This window comes from Cololabis saira, chromosome 6 (assembly GCF_033807715.1).
Source record: "Cololabis saira isolate AMF1-May2022 chromosome 6, fColSai1.1, whole genome shotgun sequence".
NCBI lineage: Eukaryota > Metazoa > Chordata > Actinopteri > Beloniformes > Belonidae > Cololabis > Cololabis saira.
Genome location: NC_084592.1, coordinates 40,534,914 through 40,561,821, shown reverse-complemented (window position 1 = coordinate 40,561,821; position 26,908 = coordinate 40,534,914). Strand labels below are relative to the sequence as shown.

At 39.2% G+C, this 26,908-nt stretch overlaps 1 protein-coding gene across 1 annotated transcript; it reads left to right on the top strand.

Annotated features, from left to right (window-relative positions):
- Nucleotides 1-5,454: 5,454 nt before the first annotated feature.
- Nucleotides 5,455-25,782, top strand: ildr1b (immunoglobulin-like domain containing receptor 1b). Its single transcript, XM_061724588.1, has 9 exons — nucleotides 5,455-5,740; nucleotides 8,093-8,263; nucleotides 12,049-12,198; nucleotides 13,023-13,142; nucleotides 14,485-14,631; nucleotides 17,648-17,773; nucleotides 20,266-20,495; nucleotides 22,659-23,285; nucleotides 25,213-25,782. The coding sequence occupies exons 1-9, from the start codon at nucleotides 5,692-5,694 to the stop codon at nucleotides 25,249-25,251; spliced, it is 1,659 nt and encodes a 552-aa protein (XP_061580572.1). The 5' UTR covers nucleotides 5,455-5,691; the 3' UTR covers nucleotides 25,252-25,782.
- The last annotated feature ends 1,126 nt before the right edge of the window (nucleotides 25,783-26,908 follow it).

Here is a 26,908-nt window from a genome sequence, read left to right as displayed (position 1 = left end):
GCAATTACTTTCAGGCTTGGTAAATCTCATTGCGCGTGGTAAATGGACCAATATGCATCTTCCCCTCCCAGTATTTAGGATTTCTGCCGGGTACGCCCCATATTGATTATTCCTCAGGGCAAAAGTACTAACTGAATTGCGTGTGCAATTTTGCGCATTTCAGAGACGCAGTCCTCTTTGCACGCTGTTAGTAGATCAGCTCGCACATTGGTTTGCGGGTGCTGTCAAGTTTGCACACGTTTTTACGCATGCAAACCTTTAGTAAATCGGGCCCTAAGTGTGTAAAAGGAGCTTGTGTTCCACTGTAAGAAATGTAAGACATTTCGTAGCCCCACCTTTGTTCTGCTATCCTAATGCTGGAATACAGTCTCTGTTAAATAAAATTGTTCTTCCATAATGAAAAACATATTTTTCTGTGATTTAATAGACTTGTTCTCACAGACAGACACTGTGACTGCTCAGCTGTAACTGAAAAACCTGTTGCAGCTGGATCTGAAAAACCTGTTGCAGCTGCATCTGAAAAACCTGTTGCAGCTGCATCTGAAAAACCTGTTGCAGCTGCATCTGAAAAACCTGTTGCAGCTGCATCTGAAAAACCTGTTGCAGCTGCATCTGAAAAACCTGTTGCAGCTGCATCTAAACAACCTGTTGGAGCTGCATCTGAACAACCTGTTGCAGCTGCACCTGAAAAACCTGTTGCAGCTGCATCTGAAAAACCTGTTGCAGCTGCATCTGAAAAACCTGTTGCAGCTGCATCTAAACAACCTGTTGCAGCTGCATCTAAACAACCTGTTGCAGCTGCATCTGAACAACCTGTTGCAGCTGCATCTGAACAACCTGTTGCAGCTGCATCTAAACAACCTGTTGCAGCTGCATCTAAACAACCTGTTGCAGCTGCATCTGAAAAACCTGTTGCAGCTGCATCTGAAAAACCTGTTGCAGCTGGATCTAAACAACCTGTTGCAGCTGCATCTGAACAACCTGTTGCAGCTGCATCTGAACAACCTGTTGCAGCTGCATCTAAACAACCTGTTGCAGCTGGATCTGAAAAACCTGTTGCAGCTGCATCTGAAAACCCTGTTGCAGCTGCACCTGAAAAACCTGTTGCAGCTGCACCTGAAAAACCTGTTGCAGCTGCATCTGAAAAACCTGTTGCAGCTGCATCTGAACAACCTGTTGCAGCTGCATCTGAACAACCTGTTGCAGCTGCATCTAAACAACCTGTTGCAGCTGCATACGAACAACCTGTTGCAGCTGCATCTGAAAAACCTGTGGCAGCTGCATCTAAACAACCTGTTGCAGCTGGATCTGAACAACCTGTTGCAGCTGCATCTGAAAAACCTGTTGCAGCTGCAACTGAACAACCTGTTGCAGCTGCAACTGAACAACCTGTTGCAGCTGGAACTGAAAAACCTGTTGCAGCTGCACGTGAACAACCTGTTGCAGCTGCATCTAAACAACCTGTTGCAGCTGCATCTAAACAACCTGTTGCAGCTGCATCTGAAAAACCTGTTGCAGCTGCATCTAAACAACCTGTTGCAGCTGCACCTGAAAAACCTGTTGCAGCTGCATCTGAAAAACCTGTTGCAGCTGCACCTGAACAACCTGTTGCAGCTGCATCTGAAAAACCTGTTGCAGCTGCACCTGAACAACCTGTTGCAGCTGCATCTAAACAACCTGTTGCAGCTGGAACTGAACAACCTATTGCAGCTGCATCTGAACAACCTGTTGCAGCTGCATCTGAAAAATCTGTTGCAGCTGGAACTGAACAACCTGTTGCAGCTGGAACTGAACAACCTGTTGCAGCTGGAACTGAACAACCTGTTGCAGCTGCTACTAAACAACCTGTTGCAGCTGCATCTGAAAAACCTGTTGCAGCTGCATCTGAACAACATGTTGCAGCTGCATCTGAAAAACCTGTTGCAGCTGCTGGACTTCCAGATGTTCAGTCTGCCAACGAGAAGAAGCAGCAGGTCACGGAAGGAGACCAGAGCCGCCATCGCAGTCAAGACTGCGGGTTCCCGATGTCACAGTCCGAGTTTCAGACAATACTGGAAGACAAGGACAAACGCATACAGGACCTGGAAAAATTTACCAGGAAAATGTCAGACGAGATCGTGTATCTGAGAGGAGAACAACACAAAGATTCTCTCGTGGAGGAGGACTTGTACCGCGAAAGGGAGCAGAGAGAGTTCACGGAGAGATTATGGACAGAGCAACGGCAGGAGATGAGCGACATGAGGGCGGTGATGGACAAGTTACAGGCTCAGCTGCAAAATAAGAATAAGGAGTTGATGCAGGTGTGAAAACAGCTCAAATCCCAACGAGCTCAAAAGGAGAAAGAAGTGGGTGAAAAGGCCAAGTTGCGCATAGTTGCGACCAAAAAGATCCACGAGCTGCAGGCGGCTGTCTCAGCCGAGAGGACCTGCAGAGACTAAGCCGAGGAAAACTGGACCCAGAGAGTGGAGGAAACGGAGGCTGCTCTGCTGCAGATGAAGGAGGGGAAAGAGGCTGCTCTGCTGCAGATGAAGGAGGAGAAAGAGGCTGCTCTGCTGCAGATGAAGGAGGAGAAAGAGGCTGCTCTGCTGCAGATGAAGGAGGAGAGCGAGGCTGAGAAAGAGGCTGCTCTGCTGCAGATGAAGGAGGAGAAAGAGGCTGAGAAAGAGGCTGCTCTGCTGCAGATGAAGGAGGAGAAAGAGGCTGCTCTGCTGCAGATGAAGGAGGAGAAAGAGGCTGAGAAAGAGGCTGCTCTGCTGCAGATGAAGGAGGAGAGCGAGGCTGCTCTGCTGCAGATGAAGGAGGAGAAAGAGGCTGCTCTGCTGCAGATGAAGGAGGAGATGGGCAACCAGGAGCGCCAGTGGGAGGAGAAGTCCCTCCTCCTGGCCGCGCAGTTGGAGATCAGCTTCCAGCTGAAGGAGCAGGTGCAGGAGGCGAAGGAGGTGCTGCAAAACGAGATGCAGCTGTGGAGCAGAGAGAAGTCCTGCCTCCTGCAGGAGATCTCTGACATGAAGGAGGCTCTGCAGAACGGAGCAGGAGAAGAAGGCTTCCACCGAGGCCCTGATGGGCCAGATTCACAGTTTGGAAGTGCAGTTGGAGAACACAAAGAGAGAGAAACAGAAGAAGAAGGGACCCATCAGGAGATTCTTCCAGAAGTTTAAGAAGAGTGCAGAGACCCCTCCCCAGTCCAACTCTTCTTGTGAAACTCCTGAAGCCTAGTTGTCTCCAGCAGTGACTGCAAGTGTCACCATGTGGTGACATCAGTGGGGGAGCATGGGTCTGGGTGACATATGTACATAAAACCAAAAACGGGTCGTATAGTGGGTGTCATTTTTTCCCTCCTTGAAGCAGAAAGGAGCCACGTCGTTGGGGCGACTCGCCCCTGGTATCGATGAGAGCCATTCATCGACACGCGACTAGGTGGGGTCCATCTTCAACTCCCACCGCTGGCAGAGCTTCAACCACATCTCTAAATATGCAATACGGTACAGGGGTGTCAAACTATGGAATACATATTCCCTTTTGGCAAAAAAATGCTTCTCTGTACAAGGTTTTAAAGGATGTCTGAAACACCACTTAATTTTTGTTTTGTAAATGGAACTGCTCTGGGATAAGTAATGGATGTGCTGAAAATTTTTATCGTCTTGTGTAATCTCCTTGAAATTATTTTTTGGTTTTGTTCATTTGGTTTGTTATTTAGTTGTTTATTTTTTGTTTGTTTCTTAATTATTAAATTGTACTCTATCGGTTTTCATATATCCGATCATTTTTCTTTTGTGTAAATTCTTTGTAATTTTCTTTTAATTTCTATCATCTATAGATTTCTAACTGCTCATTTGTATATTTTGTTTTTATAAGTATGATATAAAATTGTATGTTAACTATAGGTGGAGGCACCTGATAAGCTCTTTGAGTTTTCGCCTCTTCCTGCACTTTAAAATTGTAAAGTTGGTACTTTTATGTGCGTAATGTTTAACTGTGCAAATAAATAAATAATAATAAAAATAATAATCTCCGGAGAGCTGGGGGGCGCGTTTCAATGCTCCGTCCGTGAAGCAGACGAGGGAAGCTGCAGCCGTGAGGTCATCAGAGCTGTGGAGGAACCACCAAACCCGAGGAGGAACCAGTCCCACGGAGCCTCCGGTGACCCGTCGGGTCTGGAGCCGGCTGACAAACACTTGAATGGAAACAGTGTACAGTGTATATAAAATAAAGTGTATATAAAATAAAATGATTGTGAAGCAAAAAAAAAATGTGTTGAACCTAATTTCTCTCCTTGAGAGATTAGAAGTTATAGAGATACCGTTTCAATTTTTAAGAAATCAATATTAAAACCAAAACCTTAGTCAGTTACACCTATACTCTATTAAAAAACCAGAAGCAACAAATATCCATCCATCCGTCATCTATACCCGCTTTATCCTTTGCAGGGTCACGGGGGTCTGCTGGAGTCTATCCCAGCTATTTTCAGGCGAGAGGCAGGGGTTACACCCTGGACAGGTCACCAGTCCATCGCAGGGTCACATATACAGACAAACAACCAGACACACTCACACTCACACCACGGGCAATTTAGAATCATCAATTAACCTAGCATGCATGTTTTTGGACTGTGGGAGGAAACCGGAGTACCCGGAGAAAACCCACGCAAGCACGGGGAGAACATGCAAACTCCACACAGAAAGACCCTGCAACAAATATCAGGAAAAAAATAAATTAAAGCGCAAATTTTCTTTTTATTCTGATTTCATTTTACAGCAGAAATGATGTAAAGCATTCAGAAGACATATTCCACATATAAGGGCAATATTCAAAACACAAAAAAAAGAATGAGAGACAGATATACAGAGGTGTCAAGTAACAAAGTACAAATACTTTGTTACCTTACTTAAGTAGAAATTTTGGTTATCTATACTTTACTGGATTAATTATTTTTCAAACAACTTTTTACTTTTACTACTTACATTTTCATGCAATTATCTGTACTTTAAACTATCCAGTTAAATTGCTCCATCCGGATAGAGTGTGGATATACTTATAGGCAACTAGTCATCATATCTCCTGCTCTCTGAAACACATGTTAATGCTCAATAGTACACATATATGGTTCTTTAATATATTTGCATTATACTAAGATGCATTTATTTTCAATGGCTTTTGTCCTTAAAGGCTTTTTTCCCCCTTACATTACTTTTACTTTTATACTTTAAGTAGTTTTGAAACCAGTACTTTTATACTTTTACTTGAGTAAAAAACTTGAGTTGATACTTCAACTTCTACAGGAGTATTTTTAAACTCTAGTATCTATACTTCTACCTGAGTAATGAATGTGAATACTTTTGACACCTCTGGTTAGTGCATTTAAAGTCACAAAAATCTAAACAGCATTTACTTGTTGAAATCTCCATCTTACACCTGTCGTAGTGGGCGGAGCGATGACGTCACCTGTGCTGGGGGAGGGGTGATGCGTCGTCTCTTCTTTCGCAGGTAAAGTCCTCTGATACGGTTCTGAATACTTCTGCCACTCCAAAGACAACAAACCCGCCTGAATATCAGTGTTGTCTTCGGTGGGACGTCTGGGGATTATGCGGAGCCGAATCTGCGTTGAGCTTTTTCTACAAATATCTTGGATTTTTTTGTCGTTTACAGAACAGAGAGTGAAGATAGATCCGCGGAAGGATACAGCGCACTGACATGGGGAGTGTGATCCTGCTGGCGCTCCTGCTGCTCCACCTGCCTGCAGGTGAGGCTTTAAACTTTCACAGCGAGATCACTTACTGTTTAAGTCTGTTTTTAACATACGTACTTTTACTTTCCAGTTTTATAAGGGAATTTCTGAGAAATGCAAACAGTGATGTCCACAAGTTAATTATCGACAGGCGTAAACAAGACAAGGCCGGTGGTGACGTCACGTGACAAGACACAGAAACAGTTTAATTATTTACAAAAACTACAGATTTCAACATTCATATCTCAGAACATATAGAAATTAAAATAATAAAACCTATTTTTTTAAATGGCTTTTTTTTGTTAATAAATTTTATTCAGGTCCCTGTCATGTACCACAGATTTCATGTCACATATTTTAAAATAATCATAAGGAAATAATAAAATGACATTCAAAAAAACAAAACAAATAAACTAATGAAGTCCTCAGGGAGACTCACAAATCCACTTTTTTGTATGTTATTTACATTTGTGGCACATGTTCACCTGGACTCCCGTAACCTTGACCCTGTATGGTCTGAATCTGGGTTTTTTGCTAGATAATGTTTTTAGAATGATGTTTTTAAAATGCCTACTTCTCTGCTCAGCCATAACTACTTTTATTCCTACTTTTAGATCTTTGTAATAACATGTTTATTACACAAAAAAGTACAAAAGGATTATCTGCAGTTTTCAGGAACGATTAGTCTGCAAATACCTCGTCTGCGCGAAGATAATGAGACATATTGAAAAAACGAGTCACTTTTAAAAACAAACTATAACCAGAAAGAAAATACTGTAGTACTATAATGTAGTCCAGATGAACAGAAGTTTAGGAAACGCATTATGTTAATGTGTTTGGACACTTTCATTATGAAAGAGAAATTATTAAGCAAATGTGAAACGTGCATCTGTAGATGTGACTCTCATCTTAAATTGTTGGAGCAGCAGTTCAACAGAGATGTTTGGGAGAGAAATAAGCCGAGTTTTGCTCATTTAAAAACATTTCCCTTCAATGAGGAGAACTCACGTTTTCTTTAACTTTTTGTTTTTTTTAATTCAATTTAAATTAATTAAGCTTTGTTGGTCACTGTGGTTGAAAACGGTCTTTGACTCGCCAAAAGGAGCGGCGACATTAAACACAAATATTCAGTCCATATTCAGTCAAATTAAATAAACCAGTCAATAAAGATGAAGTTAGTTAATGATGATGATGGTGGTCCATCAGCAGATCATTAAATTTGTTGCAGTTAATCTCAGAGTCGTAGTTTTACAAAGTTGATAAACGACAAGCTGCTCTCTAAACTTAAAAATTGACATAGTGAAAGGTTTCACAAATTAATAGTAAGAACTTTATTACATTTCATAAATACAACCTACTTCTGAATTATAAGTAGCCTATGTAAAACTGTTATTAGCCATATATATATATATTATCGTCACATCTTTTGCATTTATGAGTCTAAAATCTGGGATTTTTTTTCTATTTATTGTTTCCCAAAAGTCTGTTTTTTGGGGGGTTTTTTTTACTTATTTTTTATTGGATTTCCAGAAACACCATTCAGTATATACACCTTTTTCTGTCCAGCTGTAGATGACAATTATATCCAAATTAAATTTACAGGCAAATGAGAAAAGAACAAAACAAAAACAAGTATCTACTCCCAAATTAGTACATTAAATATATTAAATCAAATATACTCATTCAAAAATGCACATATATACAAGCATACAGGACTGTCTCAGAAAATTAGAATATTGTGATAAAGTTCTTTATTTTCTGTAATGCAATAAAAAAAAATGTCATACATTCTGGATTCATTACAAATCAACTGAAATATTGCAAGCCTTTTATTATTTTAATATTGCTGATTATGGTTTACAGTTTAAGATTAAGATTTACAGAATATTCAAATTTTTTGAGATAGGATATTTGAGTTTTCTGTAAGCCATGATCAGCAATATTAAAATAATAAAAGGCTTGCAATATTTCAGTTGATTTGTAATGAATCCAGAATGTATGACATTTTTGCATTACAGAAAATAAAGGACTTTATCACAATATTCTAATTTTCTGAGACCTGTACATACAGCCTTAATAGATATGTAATGTGAGAGGTCCGAAACCTTCTGAATCTATATATTATATGACTGGTTTCAGCAAAAGTCTGTTAATGAATTTTTCCTTGCAGGTAGTAAATGTTGTAATTTTATATTAATGCGAGTCCTTCAGTGAAACTCGTTAACTTGTGATAAACAGATCTGATAACAGAGGTTCTCTGTCTTCGGTATGTTTCCTCTAATTAAATATCACCATTCACGGCTGTCAGCAGCAGTGACGGTTCTGGGAACTGTGTTTTAACCTTCCCGTCATCTCTGCTCGTGTCAGAGCTGCTGTCCATCCAGGTGGTCGTTCCAGAGACGGAGAGGAGGACGATGCTCTTCGCCTCCGTCATCCTGCGCTGCGACTACTCGACCTCAGCGAGCGCCAACGAAGTCCTGGTCACCTGGAGGTTCAAGTCCTTCTGTAAAGACCCCATTCTGGAGTATTACTCCACAGGTGAGACCGGCCAAAGCAGAGCTCGTGTTGGAGAATGTTCATAGTTTTATTTTTACTTAAATAAGCAACACATCTGCACACGTCACTGAGCACTGAAACACGAGTGCTGACCTGAAAAAAACCAGTAGGAACTGTGGTTTTATTAAGGTTATACCGGCCTAAATCAGAAAAATGTGAGACTGGTTGAAAAATGCAATAAAAATGAAGGTTTAGTGAGTTTTACTTTAAAATTTTATTATTTGCAGACTGTATGGACCCAAAATGTTTTAATTTTGGGTCAAAAAGTTGGCAGTGTGAAGCTTTTACCACTAATATAACAAACAACGATGATAGTAAAGGGTGAAGTAATTCATTCAATATGATTTAAGCTGTGAAATGGTACAGAATTGTCTCTTTTTCACACATTTATTATTTGATTGATTGATCTTTTATTTCGGACATAAACACAAAAAAATGTATTAATAAAACAGCAGAAGAACAATAATAATCACTAAATAATAAATGTACCATCGTAAACAAAGTAAACTAGGATTAATAAATATACAGGACTGTCTCAGAAAATTAAAATATTGTGATAAAGTTCTTTATTTTCTGTAATGCGATTAAAAAAACAAAAATGTCATACATTCTGGATTCATTACAAATCAACTGAAATATTGCAAGCCTTTTATTATTTTAATATTGCTGATTATGGTTTACAGTTTAAGATTAAGATTCCCAGAATATTCAAATTTTTTGAGATAGGATATTTGAGTTTTCTTAAGCTGTAAGTCATGATCAGCAATATTAAAATAATTAAAGGCTTGCAATATTTCAGTTGATTTGTAATGAATCCAGAATGTATGACATTTTTGTTTTTTGTAATAACGCCTGAAAATGTAATAAAATTTGCACTCAACTCAATCTAAAATGTAATAAAACCCAATAATGTAATAAATTCACCAATAATGTAATAAAATATCCTGACGGATATTGTAATAACATTTTTATCAATAATGTAATACCTTATTACATTATTGGGAATTTATTGCATGGTACTCAAAGTCTGCAATTAAAGCCAATAGTCATTCTGGTGTTTCAAATCCAGCGTATATAACATTCTTAGACACTTAAAACACAAAATGTAGAAGTCTGGACTGAAAATGAACATAGCCTATATATTACATTATCTGTCAAGTATTACATGATCAGTTTTGAAAAAAAAAGACCCACCTAAAAATGTAATAAATTCCCAATAATGTAATAAGGTATTACATTATCGGTAAAAATGTTATTACAATATCAGTCAGGATATTTTATTACATTTTCGAATGAGTTAAGTGCAAATTTTATTACATTTTCAGGCGTTATTAAATTTTCAGGAAATTATTACATTATAGGGTGCTACACTCCTGGTTTCCTCCGTGGGGTTTTGGATTTTTGGGGAACTAGGAGAACGCCTCGGCGCAGACCCTGGACCTGCTTGGGAGACTATAATGATTGTCTGGCCTGGGGAGGCGTTGGTGCTTCTGAAGCCTGAGATGTTGATGCCACCTCCAGACGAGGTCAGCGCAGTCGTCCTTGAATTTCCAGAAACTTTCCGTGCATTTATTCATAATTCGAGATGAAAGATGACGCTTGCAGGGTAGTTTCAGCTGCAGAAGCTCTGTCCCAGTTGTCTGTCAGATTGTACACGATGGTGTCGGGTTCCTGATGCAGAGCATGTTGGTTCTGTTGATCTGTATTTTATATTTAAACCGGTCGCACAGGAAAAACACCGGGAGAAAACAATGAAAATGATGGCACGGCACCTTTTATGTGCTTTGAAGCTCTGAAAGGAGCTGCAGGTGTGTTTGTACACCTACGGCTGCTAGTCTGGGGTCACGTTCCCTTAAAATGTTGTCATATTTGTCATCAGTAGCACACTGATGTGAATTATACAGTATATCCATCCATTCACTTGTGCTGATCAGGGTTTGGGTTGAGGAGGACGTGTCGGCAACACCAGCACAAGCGTCAGTCATCCAATCCACCAAACAGTCAAAACTATAATAATCTACCAAACACAAATGTCCTTACTCTTTGTGCTGAGTTTAGTTGGTAGTTTTCAACCTCACGACGAGTTCAGACTCTTTCCCGACAAAAAAAAGCAAAATTTGATTAATATCTTTTATTTTGAAAAATAGCACAAAGAAATAAATGAAACAGCAGAACAATAAAGCAATAACATAAAAAAGAATAATAATAATCACTAAATAATAAATGTAACATTGTAAACAAAGTACCCGTAAACGAGAATAAATATAATAGCAAAGGTGTTCTGCTTGAAAAAGGGGCCAGGGGCCTCATTTAAAAAGCTTGCGTGCGCACAAAACAGGGCTTGAAAGATGCGCAAGCCACCTTCTACGCAAAGGTTGGGATTTAAAAAGAAAAAACTAACCGAAAAATGTGTGTATCTTTAAGCCAACCCTGACCCTCCCATAGGAACAGTCTGAAGATATGGGGAACTGGCGACGCAGGCGGTGAGGTGGTGAAATGAAGCCAGATTCATGTCATACTTTTAATGTCATCACATATCAGACTTATAGATCCATCTACACCCAAGCCGGTATTCTGCCGAGGTGTCCTACCTCTGCAAAACGATCCCCGTTTCTTTTATCTCAGTTAATTTTTTTTCAAAGGCTTTTTCATGCAAATAGACGATTTAACAGCAGGAAGTCAGAAAGTGCTTCACATAGATCTATGTGTACGACACTTTGGCGGAAGAAAAAAAAAAGTCAAATCACGCTTCCACATAGATGAATGTTGATGTCTATGTAGAAGTGTGATCTGACGGGGTATTTTCATCAGTCAAATCATCCTACCGGCACGGTGTGTCCGTGGTGCAGGACACGCCGTGCAGGTATTGTGCCAAAAAGAGATTGCCTGCCAGAATCTGATTTCTCCCCTGAAAATGGGTCTTTTTACCTGCCAAAAATTGATTGAAGGCCAAATACAGCTAATGAAAGGTTGTTTCTACCTAAATATGACTTGATTTAATTCTTGAGCTTCATAATCTGAAAATCTGACGTTTCAGCGCTATCGCTCAACGGGCTGCTGTGCGCGCTACCGCGGCCAGAAATCAGATTCTGGCAGGCAACTCACTCGCTTTATTTTTGTTAGTGATGCCACTACTGTGACCACCAAATAATGTCATTTTCCTGGCCTCCACCTCATCCACAACATCTCGATCTCAGTCTCCGTGAAATTTAGTGGCACGGTGGCTCGACACGTCTCATTCATCCTGACGCCCAAACAGACTGCAGGAAGCCGCTGTGCATGCTCAGCAGGCTCATTCATATGCAAATACAGTCATCAGGTAGTTTGCATTGTCCATTTATGGTATAATGTGTGCGTGTAGAGGGCGGGAAAGGAGGCGAATTCACCTGCGCAACCTTCCAGCTGGAATGTGATTTATAAAGCGAACATTGCGTGCAAGTGTGCGTGCACGCAGTTTTATAAATCCAGATTTTTTTTTGCACCCGCCATTTTCGGCTTTTGGGTTTACGTGCACTTTTAGTATGAATCCTACACACTCTTTTATAAATGAGGCCCCAGACCTCTGGTTCTTGATGACAAGCCCAGGGCCTGTGCAAGATGTTGACCCTATCATTTTTTGTCTCTATTACGAATCTATGGGTTCAGCCTCCGTAATCATACAATATAAAGATGTTTATTTTATTAAACTGGCTGTAAGGTCAGAACTGACCAGGCTCCAAACCCGCAGTAAACTGAGCCGGTTCCCTTGTTGTCTGTCGTCTCCAAAGCTTTTCAGGCAGCCCTGCAGCTGGGTCAGGACCCGGCTGACGACTGCCCGGATCGCCAGCGAATCGTCCGCACGGTGGTCCAGAAGAGAGGCATCAGTGAAGCCATCCTGGGGTCGGAGTACAGAAACCGCAAAATCACCGTCCAGAACAGTGAGTTTGGTCCCGGCACAACAACTCCAGTCCAGGGGCCAGATTCACCAATATGTTCTTAAGAACAATCTTAAGAAATGTCTTAAGATCTAAAATTAAGAAGTTCATAAGAAAGTTCTTAAGTGCAATTCCTCAATATTTTCTTAAGAACCGTCTTAAGAACTGTCATTTCTTAAGAATTTCTTATTTTTCCTACTTAAGAACTTTTTAAAATATGTCATTGCACGCGCCAACAAACAACATATATACAGCCTGTTAACAAACAGTTAACAGGCTCTTTGTGTAAATAAATACAAAGTATATCCTCAAACTATGACCTACTAGTCTAAACTTGTCTAAAATGTGTTGAAAAAGGTGATATTAGAGGCTTATTATTATTATTATTACTACTATTATTATTATTATTATTATTATTATTATTATTATTATTATTATTATTACCCTTTCACAAAAGAACATTTTCAGACAGGTCAAGGTTGTCTTAAAGTTCAGAAAAAAGTCAAGAACAAATTTGAGAACTTTTATTTTAAGAATACCATTTATTCTTAAGTTTTTTCTTAAGAAGAAACTTGAGAAGAAAGTTGAGAAAATACTTAAGAACTTTTTTGGAGAATATGACTCTTTTTTTCTTCTTAAGACTGAACTTAAGAAAAAAATGACACTTAAGAAGATTTTTTTTCTTAAGAATGTTTTGTGAATCCGGCCCCAGATTTGTGCTTTATTCTCTCGACTGCATTTAAATTTCTTGCGGACAAACAAGAGCAAACATGCTCTTCGTGCTTTATGCATCATCTCTGCTTTATTTTCACTGTTTTCTTCTCCAGATGCCGACCTGGTCATAAATGAGGTGATGTGGTGGGATAACGGCATGTATTACTGCAGCATCGACGCTCCGGGAGACACAACGGGGGACTCGGATCGTGAAATCAAGCTCATTGTTTTCCGTAAGTATCATCATGTTTTGCTAAACCTGCACTTGTGTTTGTGATGATTGAACTAAGTTAGAGCCGGACTAAATCATTTTAATCCCAACATTCCAGACAATTGCCCTAAGTGTAACATAGAAAGAGGTACCTTGCTTCATTGTACAGTATGTGGGAATGTAAGAAACTCCAGGAATTTTGGAAAGATACCCTTTGCCTGGTTTCCAGATTAACAGAGTGTACAATTCCTGTTGAACTTAGATTATGTCTATTACATATATACCCTGAAGACTTTGGTACAAATGCAAAGAAAAGAAAGCTCATATATTTTTGTTTGTTACAAGTTAAAAGGGTACTAGCCTTGAAGTGGAAGGATGTTCGGAGTCCTAATTCCACCCAGTGGTTAAAAGAGATGTCTTCACACCTAGTATTAGAAAAATTAACATACATTCTAAACCAGGGGTCGGCAACCCGCGGCTCTAGAGCCGCATGCGGCTCTTTAGCGCCGCCCTAGTGGCTCCTGGAGCTTTTTCAAAAATGTTTGACCTTTTTTTTTCTTCTTTTTTTCCTTTTTTTCTCTTTTTTTCCTTTTTTCTCTTTTTTTCTTCTTTTTTCTTTTTTCCTTTTTTCAGTTTTTTTCTTCCCTTTTCCTTTCCTTTTTAATCTCGACATTTCAACTTTTTTCTCAACATTTCAACTTTTTTCTCAAATTTTTGACTTTTTTTCGACATTTCAACTTTTTTCTCAACATTTAAATTTTTTTCACAAAATTTTGACTTTTTTCTCGACATTTCAACTTTTTTATCGAAGTGCATAATGAAAAAAAAAATCTTCCCCCAGTTATAACTAATATAGAAACATGCAGCATGTGTTGCCTTCAATCTAAAGCTTATACAAGACTTCTCATTTTTTGCGGCTCCAGACATATTTGTTTTTTGTGTTTTTGGTCCAATATGGCTCTTTCAACTTTTTGGGTTGCCGACCCCTGTTCTAAGAGGTAAAGTTGAAGAATTTAATGACATGTGGTTACCCTTTTTACATTTTATGGACAATCTGCCCAATGATTCTCATGGACAAAGATTAGTTGACAATTTTTTTTTTTTTTTCCCCTTGAGTTAAGTCCTTTTTATTTTATTTTATTCTTTACATTTGATTATTATTACTAGTTATTTTATGTATTCACATATTTTCTGTTGAGTACTTTTGCTGAGGATCTTGGGGGGTGGGGGTTTGGGCTTGTTATGTATGTTTTGTATGTTTGTTATAAGAGTGAAAATCAATAAACAGAATTTGAAAAAAAAGAAAGTTAGAGCCGGACTGAAGCGGTGTTGTCAACAGCTCTGCTTCCCGTCCCCTGCTGCAGACTGGCTGACCGTCCTGTTGATCATCATCGGAGCTCTGCTACTCATCATGCTCTTGGGCATCTGCTGCTGTCAGTGCTGCCCGCAGAAGTGCTGCTGCTACATCCGCTGCCCCTGTTGTCCTCAGACGTGCTGCTGCCCCGAAAAAGGTACAAGACACACTTTAGTTTTACACCCAGGTAGTCGGGAGGAGGGAGTTGGAGATTTCCCCAAAAATAATCAAGAGTCTGGATGTCAAAGTATCTTCAGGTAAATATTGGTAAAACAGAAGTCATCATCTTTGGTCCTCCTACATCCACTCTTGACAAACAAATAAGCTTTGTTAAAAACAGTTTTTATCAACTACGAATCATTTCCCACCTTGAATCGTTTTTAACCTATAATGACTTGGAAAAAGTAATCCACGCATTCATTACATCTCACTGGGATTATTCATACCTGTCAAGTTTTGGATTTAAAAATACGGTAAATTTTCCACCGCTGTCCCACCAGCCCAACCGAGGTCCAGTATCTTACATTTTAAGACAGGTTTACAAGAAATCCAAAATATTTACCTGTCAATCACGTAAAAATTACAATTATGCCCTCAGAATCTGATAGGCCGACCTTTGTTGACACTGAAATGCTGTGGACATTCCTATGTTTGTAATTACTATAATAGAGCCTAAATGAAAACACAAAAGGGAATTAAAGCACATTTATTTATTTTAAATATTTTCAGTTTATATACACATTGATTTTCTTCAAGTGAAACATTTACATTTTCTTTTTATTTGTCATTTTCACTCTGGTGCTGCTGACAGACATCGGTCCTTCACCTGTGAGAGACACTAACATCGCAGTTACACGTCTTTCAGAACTCGTAACTGAGCCCTGTCCTGCTCCTCTTTAGGAAAGTAAATTTGGTTTCCCATTTTTAGAGATATTTACACAAAGTCTTTGCTTTTTTGGCAGAAATGCCTTCTCTCTCGCGAGAACCAGGCTAGCAGGTGGCAGTTCTCGTGAGGCCAGTGGTGATTCAGTTTAGAGAGGTAAAATAATGCTTTTTAAAAATTATTATATTATAAAACGGGAAAATACTAATACGAGAGGACTGCGGGAAAGAGGGGTAAAATATGGTTGTTTCCAGGCCAAAACGGGAGACTTGACAGGTATGATTACTGCATTTCCCTTCACCTTGGCCTCCCCCAGTCTTTATTAACACACCTGCAGTTGGTCCAAAATGCTGCGGCAAAACTGCTGACTGGTACAAGGAGGCGTGGACATGTCACCCCTGTCTTAGCTTCCCATTAATTTTAGAATTAAGTTTGTAGTTGTACTTATGGTTTTTAAGGCTCTAAATTGGCCCCCGCTTATATCACTGACATTCTTCAGCTCCAGTCAGCCACCGCCAGAGGAACCAGTTACCCTCAGACAGTCGATGTTCCCCCACTATCTCCACCTTTAAGTCTAGATTAAAAACTCACCTCTATTTAGACTTGTAGTCAAGACCGCCTAAACCAAGACCAAGACCAGAGAGAATCAGGACCAAGACTAGTTCAGTTCCAGACCGAAACCAAAAACAAACATAGTAATGTCCTGATCCTGTGTGATTGTAGAACATCATCCTGGTCCAGCTAGTTTCCATATGAGCTTGTATTCAACTGCAGCTCAATAACACAGAGAAGTGGATGATGATGTTGAACTCACTATAAATGTTTCCATCCATCAGCTGAGATCAGATATGTGTGGCGACTGCACTACCGCTATTTCTACACTATTGGAGGATTGACTCCAGTGCTTTTAAGGATTAACACGACTACTAACTAGTCCCAAAGTCCTCTAGCAGAATAACCAGCTCCAACACCCCCCTCCACCTCAGAAAAGTACTGAATAGGAAATGTTACTGATTTAAATTGGACTGAATTTGGAGATGAAACATGAATTTTAAATATTAAAGATACAATTACCAACTTGAAATTACATTATTTACCATTAAGGTAATCAGATTACACCGTATATCAGCATCACTGAAATGGACCTGATGCTTAATCAATCACAACAATATGCAAATATTATTAACATATTTATTCAAACAAGGCCATTATAAACATAAACCTGTAATTAAATACAGACACGTGGTCTCAAGAACTACAAGTCTACCTCTATTCACGAGCTTTCCCAGTCCCCCCAGTCTGTGTTTTTAGGTCAAATTTGTGATTAATTTGTTGTCATTGAATGTTCTTTTTTTAATTATCAGCATGTAAAGCACTTTGGTCTGTAATATATCTGTTTTAAATGTGCTTTTATAAATAAATGTTACTTACTTTTACTAAGAGACCAGCACTTTATTCAGTGACGTGGTAAGTATTGTGACAGTTGTACCAGTTAAGAAAGGAATTAAATATATCGTAGATGCTGCAGATCAAAACACTCCTGCAGGCAAGAACACGATATTCCCATCATTGGTATCATTTAAAGATGATCTGTTAAAAGCCAGAATCACAATATTGCATGTAAACGTCTCACCTATACACTGTAGTTTGTTGTAGTTATTAATTTTAGATTGTTTACTTCTCTTCTTTTATGTCATGGCAGGTTTTAGCAGCTCAGACGCCACTGGGAAGTAATTTCACGTCTTATCTGTCCGTGTAATTTGAAATGCTCTTAAAAGGTCAATACTCATCAATAATGAGCACAATCCAGACGAAGAAGCCAATTAGATGGTTTGAGATTAAATCAAACACTTGGATGAAAACAAAATTAGATTTCTTCATAGTGAATAAATATTTTTTGATTCATTGCACCTTCCCAGCCACTTTAACTGGATCTGCTGAGCCGATGTTTGTCGTCTCACTACAGTCGTGTTTAATCAGCCGTCGCAACTGAGGGATGAACTTTTAGCTCGCCATACCGTTCAAATTAATGAAAGAAACACTTAAAACATGCAGGAAGTGATGATGATGCAGATGAAATGTGTTGGAAAAGTAGATTTTTTTGCGTCTGTCTTCATAAAAGTCATTGAAGACTGACTTCCTGTTCACTGCTCGAGTTTCAGGGCGGAGAAATCAAAACATGAATGTGTTTTTTAAGAAGAGTCTCTGTTCTTTCTTGTAAACTCTTGACTGTAAAGCGAAGATGTTTACTTATAAACGTACAATATATAACCAAAGTCTCTTCTTCCAGCTGTGATGCAGCACAGGATGCTGCGAGAGGCTCGGAAGGCGATGGCTCCCTGGATGAACGGCCAGCCCATCTACGCTCCCGTCAGCTCCAACGGCTCGTCCCTCGGTGGGCCCGTGCTGTATTCAGGTGACCAGCAACCTCACTGAACTGAAAAGGGCGTACCGTATTTTCCGCACCATAAGGCTCGTATTATAAGGTGCACCTTCAATAAATCTTCATATACAGGACTGTCTCAGAAAATTAGAATATTGTGATAAAGTTCTTTATTTTCTGTAATGCAATTTAAAAAACAAAAATGTCATACATTCTGGATTCATTACAAATCAACTGAAATATTGCAAGCCTTTAATTATTTTAATATTGCTGATTATGGCTTACAGTTTAAGATTAAGATTCCCAGAATATTCTAATTTTTTTAGATAGGATATTTGAGTTTTCTTAAGCTGTAAGCCATGATCAGCAATATTAAAATAATAAAAGGCTTTCAATATTTCAGTTGATTTGTAATGAATCCAGAATGTATGACATTTTTGTTTTTGTAATTGCATTATAGAAAATCACAATATTCTAATTTTCTGAGACAGTCCTGTATATGTTGTTCATTGGCAATCGAGTTATGGTGCAGCTCAGGTGATATTGCGGAGTAATCCAAAAGTAATTTAACTAGTAATGTAACTAGTTACTTTCAGCAACCAGTAACTAAGTAGTGTAAGGGATTACTTTTTTTAAAGTAACTAGTAATATGTATCGGATTACTTTTTTTGAGTAACTACCCCAACACTGGATACCGCACTATGGTGGCTGGGGTTGAGTTACACATCTACCTGATGGAGCTACGATACAGGAAATTAAAAAAAAACAAAACAAAAAAAAAACAAGAGGAAAAGTACCGCAAGTCAAAATTTTGTGACCGAGCTAGCCCTGTTAAATAATTACTGTCCCGATGGACAAAGCTCACCGCTAAATGAAACTAAACAAAAAGGAGAAAAGGGTTCCCTAAAAAATAGAAAGCAGGTAAGGCTGGCAACTGAAGGAACAGAAACAAGAATAGTGGTAAAGATACTAACAAAGTTTATTTTGACATTCAATAATAAAAAAAAAGTACTTTAATTTCATATAAATTCACTTAAAAACTCCCAGATTCAGAAAGCTTGATATACTAGACCTAATTAACAGTAAAGGATGAATGAAAGCAAACTAACCAAAAACACATCAAGCCAAGGTTAGTAACAAACCTACGGAAGAGTATTAGGGCCAGGCAAGAGAAAAAAAATTTGAGTGGAAGATTTTTTTTTATTGTGCACTTCGTGAAAAAAGACGAAATGTCGAGATTAATGTTAAAATACAATTTTGAGAAAAGTCGAAATTTCGTGAATAAAGTCGAAATGTCGCCTTTTTTCTCAACATTTTGACTTTTTTCTCGAAATTTCGACTTTTTTCCTAAAAATTTCGACTTTTTTCTCAACATTTCGACTTTTTTCTCAACATTTCGACTTTCTTCTCAACATTTCGACTTTATTCACGAAATTTGGACTTTTTTCTCAACATTTTGACTTTCTTTTTCGACATTTCGTCTTTTTTCTCGAAATTCTACTTCAACATTAATCTCGACATTTCCAATTTTTTTTTCGACATTTCGTCTTTTTTCTCGAAATTCTACTTCAACATTAATCTCGACATTTCGACTTTTTTCTCGACATTTCGACTTTTTTCTCGAAGTGCATAATGAAAAAAAAAATATTCCTCCTCTAAAATATTATTTAAATTTTTCTCCTGCCTGGCCTTAGTTACAAACCAAACAAAACCGGTTAACAAAGAAAAACAATCCACATAAACAATCAACTCAGGTCTTAGTGATCGTATGCAATTTGTGATCTAGATCAAAACATTCCCTTTGGAGAAGGGCTTTTCCAAATATTTATCAAAATACACTAATCTGTAACCCTGCCAGAATCTGCCTTAAATGAGAACATTGTTGAGAACACAAACCGCACCAGCAGAGACCAACTGCTCCTCCAGACGCTTCCACCACCACCGCTGCAACCACCACTAGATGAGAGAGACAAAGATATTCAGCACGCACACCTTTTATGCATCTGGCAATTACGGCTGCCAGAGTAATGCCCCACAGGAACTGGTGTGTTCACGGACACCACTGTTGTGGGAAAATTCAGCACTCAGTCATAAAATGACCCGGTTACACTTTATTAACAAAATAAAAAACAGCTTTCTGAAAACTTTGTTCACTCCCAAAACAAATGGAAAGGGGGACTTTTCCAGTTCATTCCCCGAATCCCTCCAAATCTTCTTCTTCTGTGTCGGGGTGGAACAGCTGGGCGAGTTTGGCATCCCCTGGTCCCGGCTCCGGCTCGTCAGTCGCCATTGTGCGAGTCGGCATCGCTATTGTTGTCTGTGGCGATTCCTGCCTTTGTGAAACCGCCATACCCAAAATCCCCCTGACTACAGTGACAGAAATTACCGTAATGATCCTATATGAGACGGTTTTTGAGAAGATGAAAGGCTAATCGGTGCGCCTTATAGTGCAGAAAACACAGTAAATGTTTGGTTTGTATCCAGAGATCAGAGACGAGTCCAACTTTTATTCATTTTGCTTCCAGGTTCATACGCGGAATACCCAACCAAGCACAACTTTGCCATGGCCCCGATGCAGCTGGCCCCCATGAACCCCATGAACCCTCCTCCTCCCCCTCCGCATCACCTCCACCTGCACAGCAACGTCCAGGGCACCAACCAGGTCCTGGACTACCTGGAGAACCGGGTCAAGGGGCTGGATGTGGCAGTACCTCAAACCATTCCCCAGCATGCTCAGCATATGGTGCCATTACAGGTAATGTTGTTTCTGTTTCTGTTTCAATTTGAGTTTTAGTCTAGTCTTTGGGTCAAGCTATCATTTTAATTTTTATTAGTTTTAGTCACGTTCATTCTCCTTTCAGTCGTGTCAAGTTTCAGTCGACTAAAAGTCTGATTATTTTAGTCTTATTTTAGTCAGAATTGTCCAGGACCATTTTAGTTCAGTTTTAGTCAAAGATTGTATTTAGCCAAACCCATTTTACAATTCAAACAAGGTTATCTTATTATTATATTATTGTTACCTTATAGACTCAAGAATACATTCATTCCAGATACAGAAGACGCTTTAATTTGAGTTTACAACATATTTATTTTTTCCTGTGATCTTGTGGCTGCACTGGGATTGAGGACGTGACGTCATACGACTAAACCAGAGGAAACTACTCAAAACATTTGTATTTGTATTTGTATTTTATTTTTAAAGGAAAGAACCAGGGACAGTACATATTAATAATAACATTTTCATGTTAATATGCTAGATTATAGCCAGTGGCTAATTTGCATCTTTAGTCCCTGGGGCAGGTTGATGTAAAAGAAGGTTCCAGACACACTTACATTACATACAGTCCAAGAAATTATGACACACAGCAGTAAAATACACTAATAAATACACAATAGAGGAAAATACAATAAAATACACTAAGATATAAGATAAAACGTACAATAAAATACACTAAGATGTAATATGAGTGCAGACTTGATTCTCTAGAAGCTTGTTCTTAAGTGTTTAATGAAGGAGGTGAGGGTAGGTTTGTCTCGTATGACATTTGCTACTGTGTTTCATGTATGAAATGCTCGGTACAATACAGTCACCTCTGGATCCTGCTCTGGTTAACCTGTTCATGTTTTTCTTTATAAATATATTTAATGGAGGTGGAGCAAGACCATGGATGATTTTATATACAAGGATGCAATCTGAATATTTAATTATATTGTCCCAGCTCAAAAGTTCATATTTCTCCAAGATTGCACAATGTTGGTACGTGTTGGACTTTTTATCTAGAATTTTCAAAGACTGTTTGTATGCAATCTCTATAGGCTTTAGTGTGGATTTACATGCCATTGCCCAGCTTGTTATACAGTAGGTGATATGTGGTACTATCATTGCATTAAAAAACAGTTTGGATGAATCAACAGTTAAATTATTTCTAATGTATCTGAAGTTAGAGAGATTACGTTTTATTTGATTCATAGATCTTTTTATTTGTTGTTTGAAGCGTAACTGTGAGTAGGCCTGTGTTGAAAAAAATCGATTTTCCGATTCTAAATCGATTCTCATATTAATTCCTAAAAATCGATTCTTATGTCTAAAGATCGATTTTTTTTTAATTTTTTTTTTTTTTTTGTCCATCATTTTCGCCAGGTGAACTTTAATCCCAGTAGTCGGACACACAGTTTGTCATGACACTTCTGAAAAATGCCAGGTGCTTCATGGCAATATGTGTGCGTGGTGACAGAATAAAGCTAAAGCTAAAATGATTTGTTTACTGCATGAACTGTTGCAATTTCTTTCTTTTTTGCACTTTAAATGGATATTGAGTTATTTATTTCTTAGTTATTTTACAATAATTATTGTGAAATTATTATTTCACTAGTTATTTTACAGTCATATAATTCATGCAACAGCTCAAAAAACATTTTAAATAACAATAAGCCAAATCAATATCGAATCGGATCGAATCATGATAATCGATTCTGAATATTAACAATCGGAATCAAATCGATTCTTGACATTTGAATCGATACCCAGCCCTAACTGTGAGTCTATCATGATTCCCAGATATTTGAACTCCTGTACAACCTCAAGTCTTGTTCCCTGTACAAATACATCAGGAGTTATATCAGCACTTACCCTATTTGAAAAAAACATACAGACAGTCTTTGATACATCAAGGTGTAAATGAGAGAGATTAAGGATCTTTGTTAGAACATTTCTTCTCGTCTCGTTTTGGTTTTTATTATGTAATCTACATTTTAGTCTTTTTTTTATCCGTCTACGATATTGCATTATATATTTAATTATCATTATCGTCACATGACCAGCATTTTCGTTGCTTCTCGTGTCATTTTCCTCAGGAGATAAAGGTGCATTGACGATGATATTTAGTCATAACTTTGACGAAAGCCACTTTAATTACAGGCTTATCAGGACCTCCAGACCGCTCCTCCGGGGGTCCCCTACACCCCCGGCCCCCCGAGCATGCTGTCAGCGCTGGATGAGATGGGCGTGAGGGGGGTGGAGAGGAGGGTGATCACTCTGCCTCCGATCATCCAGCGCCAGCCCAGCTTCTCCTCCCGCCGGGCCCCCGCCGGCAGAGACGGAGCCCGGGGTCAAAGGTTTCCCAGCCAGTCCAGCGGGAGCACCAGCCGCTCGGGGGGCGGCCCCTGCAGAGACGGGCGGGGCTACAGGGACGCCTCGCCGCCCAGGCGGGGGATCCTGCGGGATTACAGCGACGACTCGGACTGGGACAGCCGGCGGGGCCGAGCGCCGCGGGGGAGCTCCAGGAACGGGGGACGGGGCTCGGCCAGGAGCGGCGGGGGCGGGTCCAGGCCGCGGACGCGGAGCCGAGACGACCTGATGGAGGAGCTGCACGGCCGAGCGGCCCGGAGGGAGAGGAGCTGCTCTCCCCCCCGACACCGCAGAGGCTCCTGGAGCTCGGACGACGACGACGGCAGGAAGAGAGGAGGAAAGGGCTGGCCGGAGAAACCTCCCAGCTACTTCTCCATCACGCCCCAACACGGCCGCAGGAACTACGAGCACATTTCTGTAAGAGCCTCGCAAATCTGCTGACACATCGCTCCTGCAAAATGAAAATACCGTACTTCATTTCTGTCATTAATCTGCTTCTTCTTCCACATTCTTCCTTAAACCCTTGTACTGTCTTTGGGTCAAAGTGACATAATTCTCCTTCCTTCTTCCCTTCCTCTTTTCTCCCTTCCTTCCTTCCTTCCTTCTTTTTTCCCTTCTTTCTTTTTTCCCTTCCTTCCTTCTTTTTTCCCTTCTTTCCTTCCTTCGTTCCTTCCTTCCTTCTTTCTGTCCTTCCTTCCTTCCTTCCTTCCTTCCTTCCTTCCTTCCTTCCTTCCTTCCTTCCTTCCTTCCTTCCTTCCTTCCTTCCTTCCTTCTTTTTTCCTTTCCTCCCTTCTTTCCTTCCTTCTTTTTTCCCTTCCTTCCTTCTTTCCTCCCTTCTTTCCTTCCTTCCTTCTTTTTTCCTTTCCTCCCTTCTTTCCTTCCTTCTTTTTTCCCTTCCTTCTTTCCTCCCTTCTTTCCTTCCTTCTTTTTTCCCTTCCTTCCTTCCTTCCTTCCTTCCTTCTTTTTTCCTTTCCTTCCTTCTTTTTTCCCTTCTTTCCTTCCTTCCTTCCTTCCTTCCTTCCTTCCTTCCTTCCTTCCTTCCTTCCTTCCTTCCTTCCTTCCTTCCTTCTTTTTTCCTTTCCTCCCTTATTTCCTTCCTTCTTTTTTCCCTTCCTTCCTTCCTTCCTTCCTTCCTTCCTTCCTTCCTTCCTTCCTTCTTTTTTCCTTTCCTCCCTTCTTTCCTTCCTTCTTTTTTCCCTTCCTTCCTTCCTTCCTTCCTCCCTTCCTTCCTTCTTTTTTCCTTTCCTCCCTTCCTTCCTTCCTTCCTTCCTCCCTTCCTTCCTTCCTTCCTTCCTTCCTTCCTTCCTTCCTTCCTTCCTTCTTTTTTCCTTTCCTCCCTTCTTTCCTTCCTTCTTTTTTCCCTTCCTTCCTTCCTTCCTTCCTTCCTTCCTTCCTTCCTTCCTTCCTTCCTTCTTTTTTCCTTTCCTCCCTTCTTTCCTTCCTTCTTTTTTCCTTTCCTCCCTTCTTTCCTTCCTTCTTTCCTTCCTTCCTTGTTTTTTCCCTTCCTTCCTTCTTTCATCCCTTCTTTCCTTCCTCCTTTTTTCCTTCCTTCTTTTCTCCCTTCTTTCCTTCCTTCCTTCTTTTCTCCCTTCCTTCCTTTCATCCCTTCCTTCCTTCCTTCCTTCCTTCCTTCCTTCCTTCTTTTCTCCCTTCCTTCCTTCTTTTCATTCTTCCTTCCTTCTTTCCTCCCTTCTTCCCTTCCTCTTTCCTTGACCTGAAGACAGCACAAGGGTTAAACACTCTTAAAGGGGACCTATTATGGCATCTAATACCTATTAAAAACAAGCTTTTGATTGTTTTTGCTAAATAAATTAGAAATTCAGCCTCTGAGCCATGTCTTTATCTTCCCATTCTCTAACCTCATTATCTATGAAGGATTCTGAGTGGGCGGGGCTATGATAATGAGGCTCTGTGCTGATTGGCTGCCTGAATGACGCGATACACCGCTACGAAAAAATGGCGGAAGATCCGGCCGGTGGAGTTAGTTGTGGGCGTGGTTTCACGCATCGGAGGCCAACCGATGTAAATCGCGCCCGTCGTTACGTAACGACGGAAGCAGAATCTTATTGGCTCGTAGATCCACATCACACTGGACGGCTCATCCGGGCGGCTGTACAGACACTGCAGAATTTGGTTGCTTTCCTCCTTCTCTGAGTTGGCAGGCTGAGGGGAGACCACTTGATATATGTTAAAACAAGAGAAAACATGTTTTTCATAATAGGTCCCCTTTAAACAACATTTGTTCTTGGTTCCCTTTCTGCCGTTTCCCTCTGACCTTCAAGCATTCATCACCTCATCTCTCTAGTTAGACTCTAACTCCCTCTTTTTCCCTTTTCTCTCTCAGGATAGAGGCTCCCATAGCAGCACCAGCGTAGTCATCTGAAACATTTCTGTCTCTTAGACTCTCTCCTGAATTCTTCCACACAGGTGCAAATGAAGGTAAAGTTCGTTGAGTGGAGGTGTTGTGGGCGTGTACTGTAAATGCTTGTTTTTACTCTGTTTGCACTATAATTGTACTGAAAACGTGTTTATGCGTCTTTTTTATTTGATGATGTTTGGTCATTCCTCTCTGCCTTAAATCTTCTTGGTGATGGATAAAATAATCCCTATATTTGGTGATGTAAATAATTCTTATTTTTTGCATTATTGCTTGCATTTCAGTTTCATTATTGTTTTTAGATATTTATCCATCGTAATTCTGTCAGGCAGCAATACCATTACTGTCAAATACATTACATAGACCTTCTTTTTTATAAAGTAGAGAAATAGATTACTAGAAATCTTTGAAGCTCTTTCTGTAAATACTTGTTATACACAAAAATACTGAATAATAGTGATCTTCATTAACTTGTTTTTGTTACACGATAGAGATGCTTCATCATTAGATGTGTTTTTAATAAAATCTTTTTTAAAAAGCTCCAGGGTCAAGAGTGTCGTTTATGTGCATAGAATATCAGCTTTTATTAAATTATCAAATAATCTTTTGGCCATTTGCAACTTAACTTGATTCTTAATATTATGGGAGAAAATAGGACGTTAATTTCAAGTTAGTAATAGATCAAATACTGGATTTTACAGAATAATCTTGATCAAGGTTTAGGGTTAGTTAGGGGTAAACTGCATTCTGATGTTTAGTGTTTCAAGAGAGAGAGAATTTTTACTGTAACCTTCAGGTTTATTTTAATTATATATTCTGATATTTAATATTGTTGGGGATTTGCGTCCTTACAAGGTAAATGTGATTTATATCTCCAGCTCTGAACAAACTCCTGTCTTCGTAAAGACTGTGTTTGGTTTTATTTAACAATGTTATTTAGTGGTTATTTCAGTTTGTGATCTTAACTTGGAATGTCAGTCTACATGCCTACGTGCACAAACACAGTGTAGCTGTGTTCTCTGCATTACTGTGTCTTTTGGAGTCGTTACAAGTATGAAGACTGTGGAAGGTCCAGCAGAGGGAGTAATCCGGCCGAAATTAATGGTCTTTTGTCTTTGTTTTCTTAATTATTATTAATTCACTTCTTTTATTGCACGATTGGGTGAGTCAGATTTATTTCCGTTTTTAAATTTAAATAATTTTTTTCAAATAATAGTCTTTATACCATGAAAATATGTCTTATCATGTCTTTATACCTTTTTTTAAAATTCAACACATTTTTGCTATATTTTAATTCTTCCGGTAATGCATTCCATAACTTCACGCCACAAACAGAAATGCACCTACTTTTCGCAACTGTATTCCAGATCGGATGTTTCCAGTTGAATTGGCCTCTGAGGGCATGTTCAATTAAAATACTCAATTTGGCAAAATAAATATCATTTGAACAGAGGAAGGACATTCTTCAAAAAGGCGCCTAATTTATAAATAACATTTAACTTATTAGATTGTAGTAACAAAATCAATTTAAACATAGATCGGTCGGTTAGTACATATATACATATATATATATATTTGTGTATGTATATATATATATATATATATATATATATATATATATATATATATATATATATATATATATAAATTTATTTATTACATT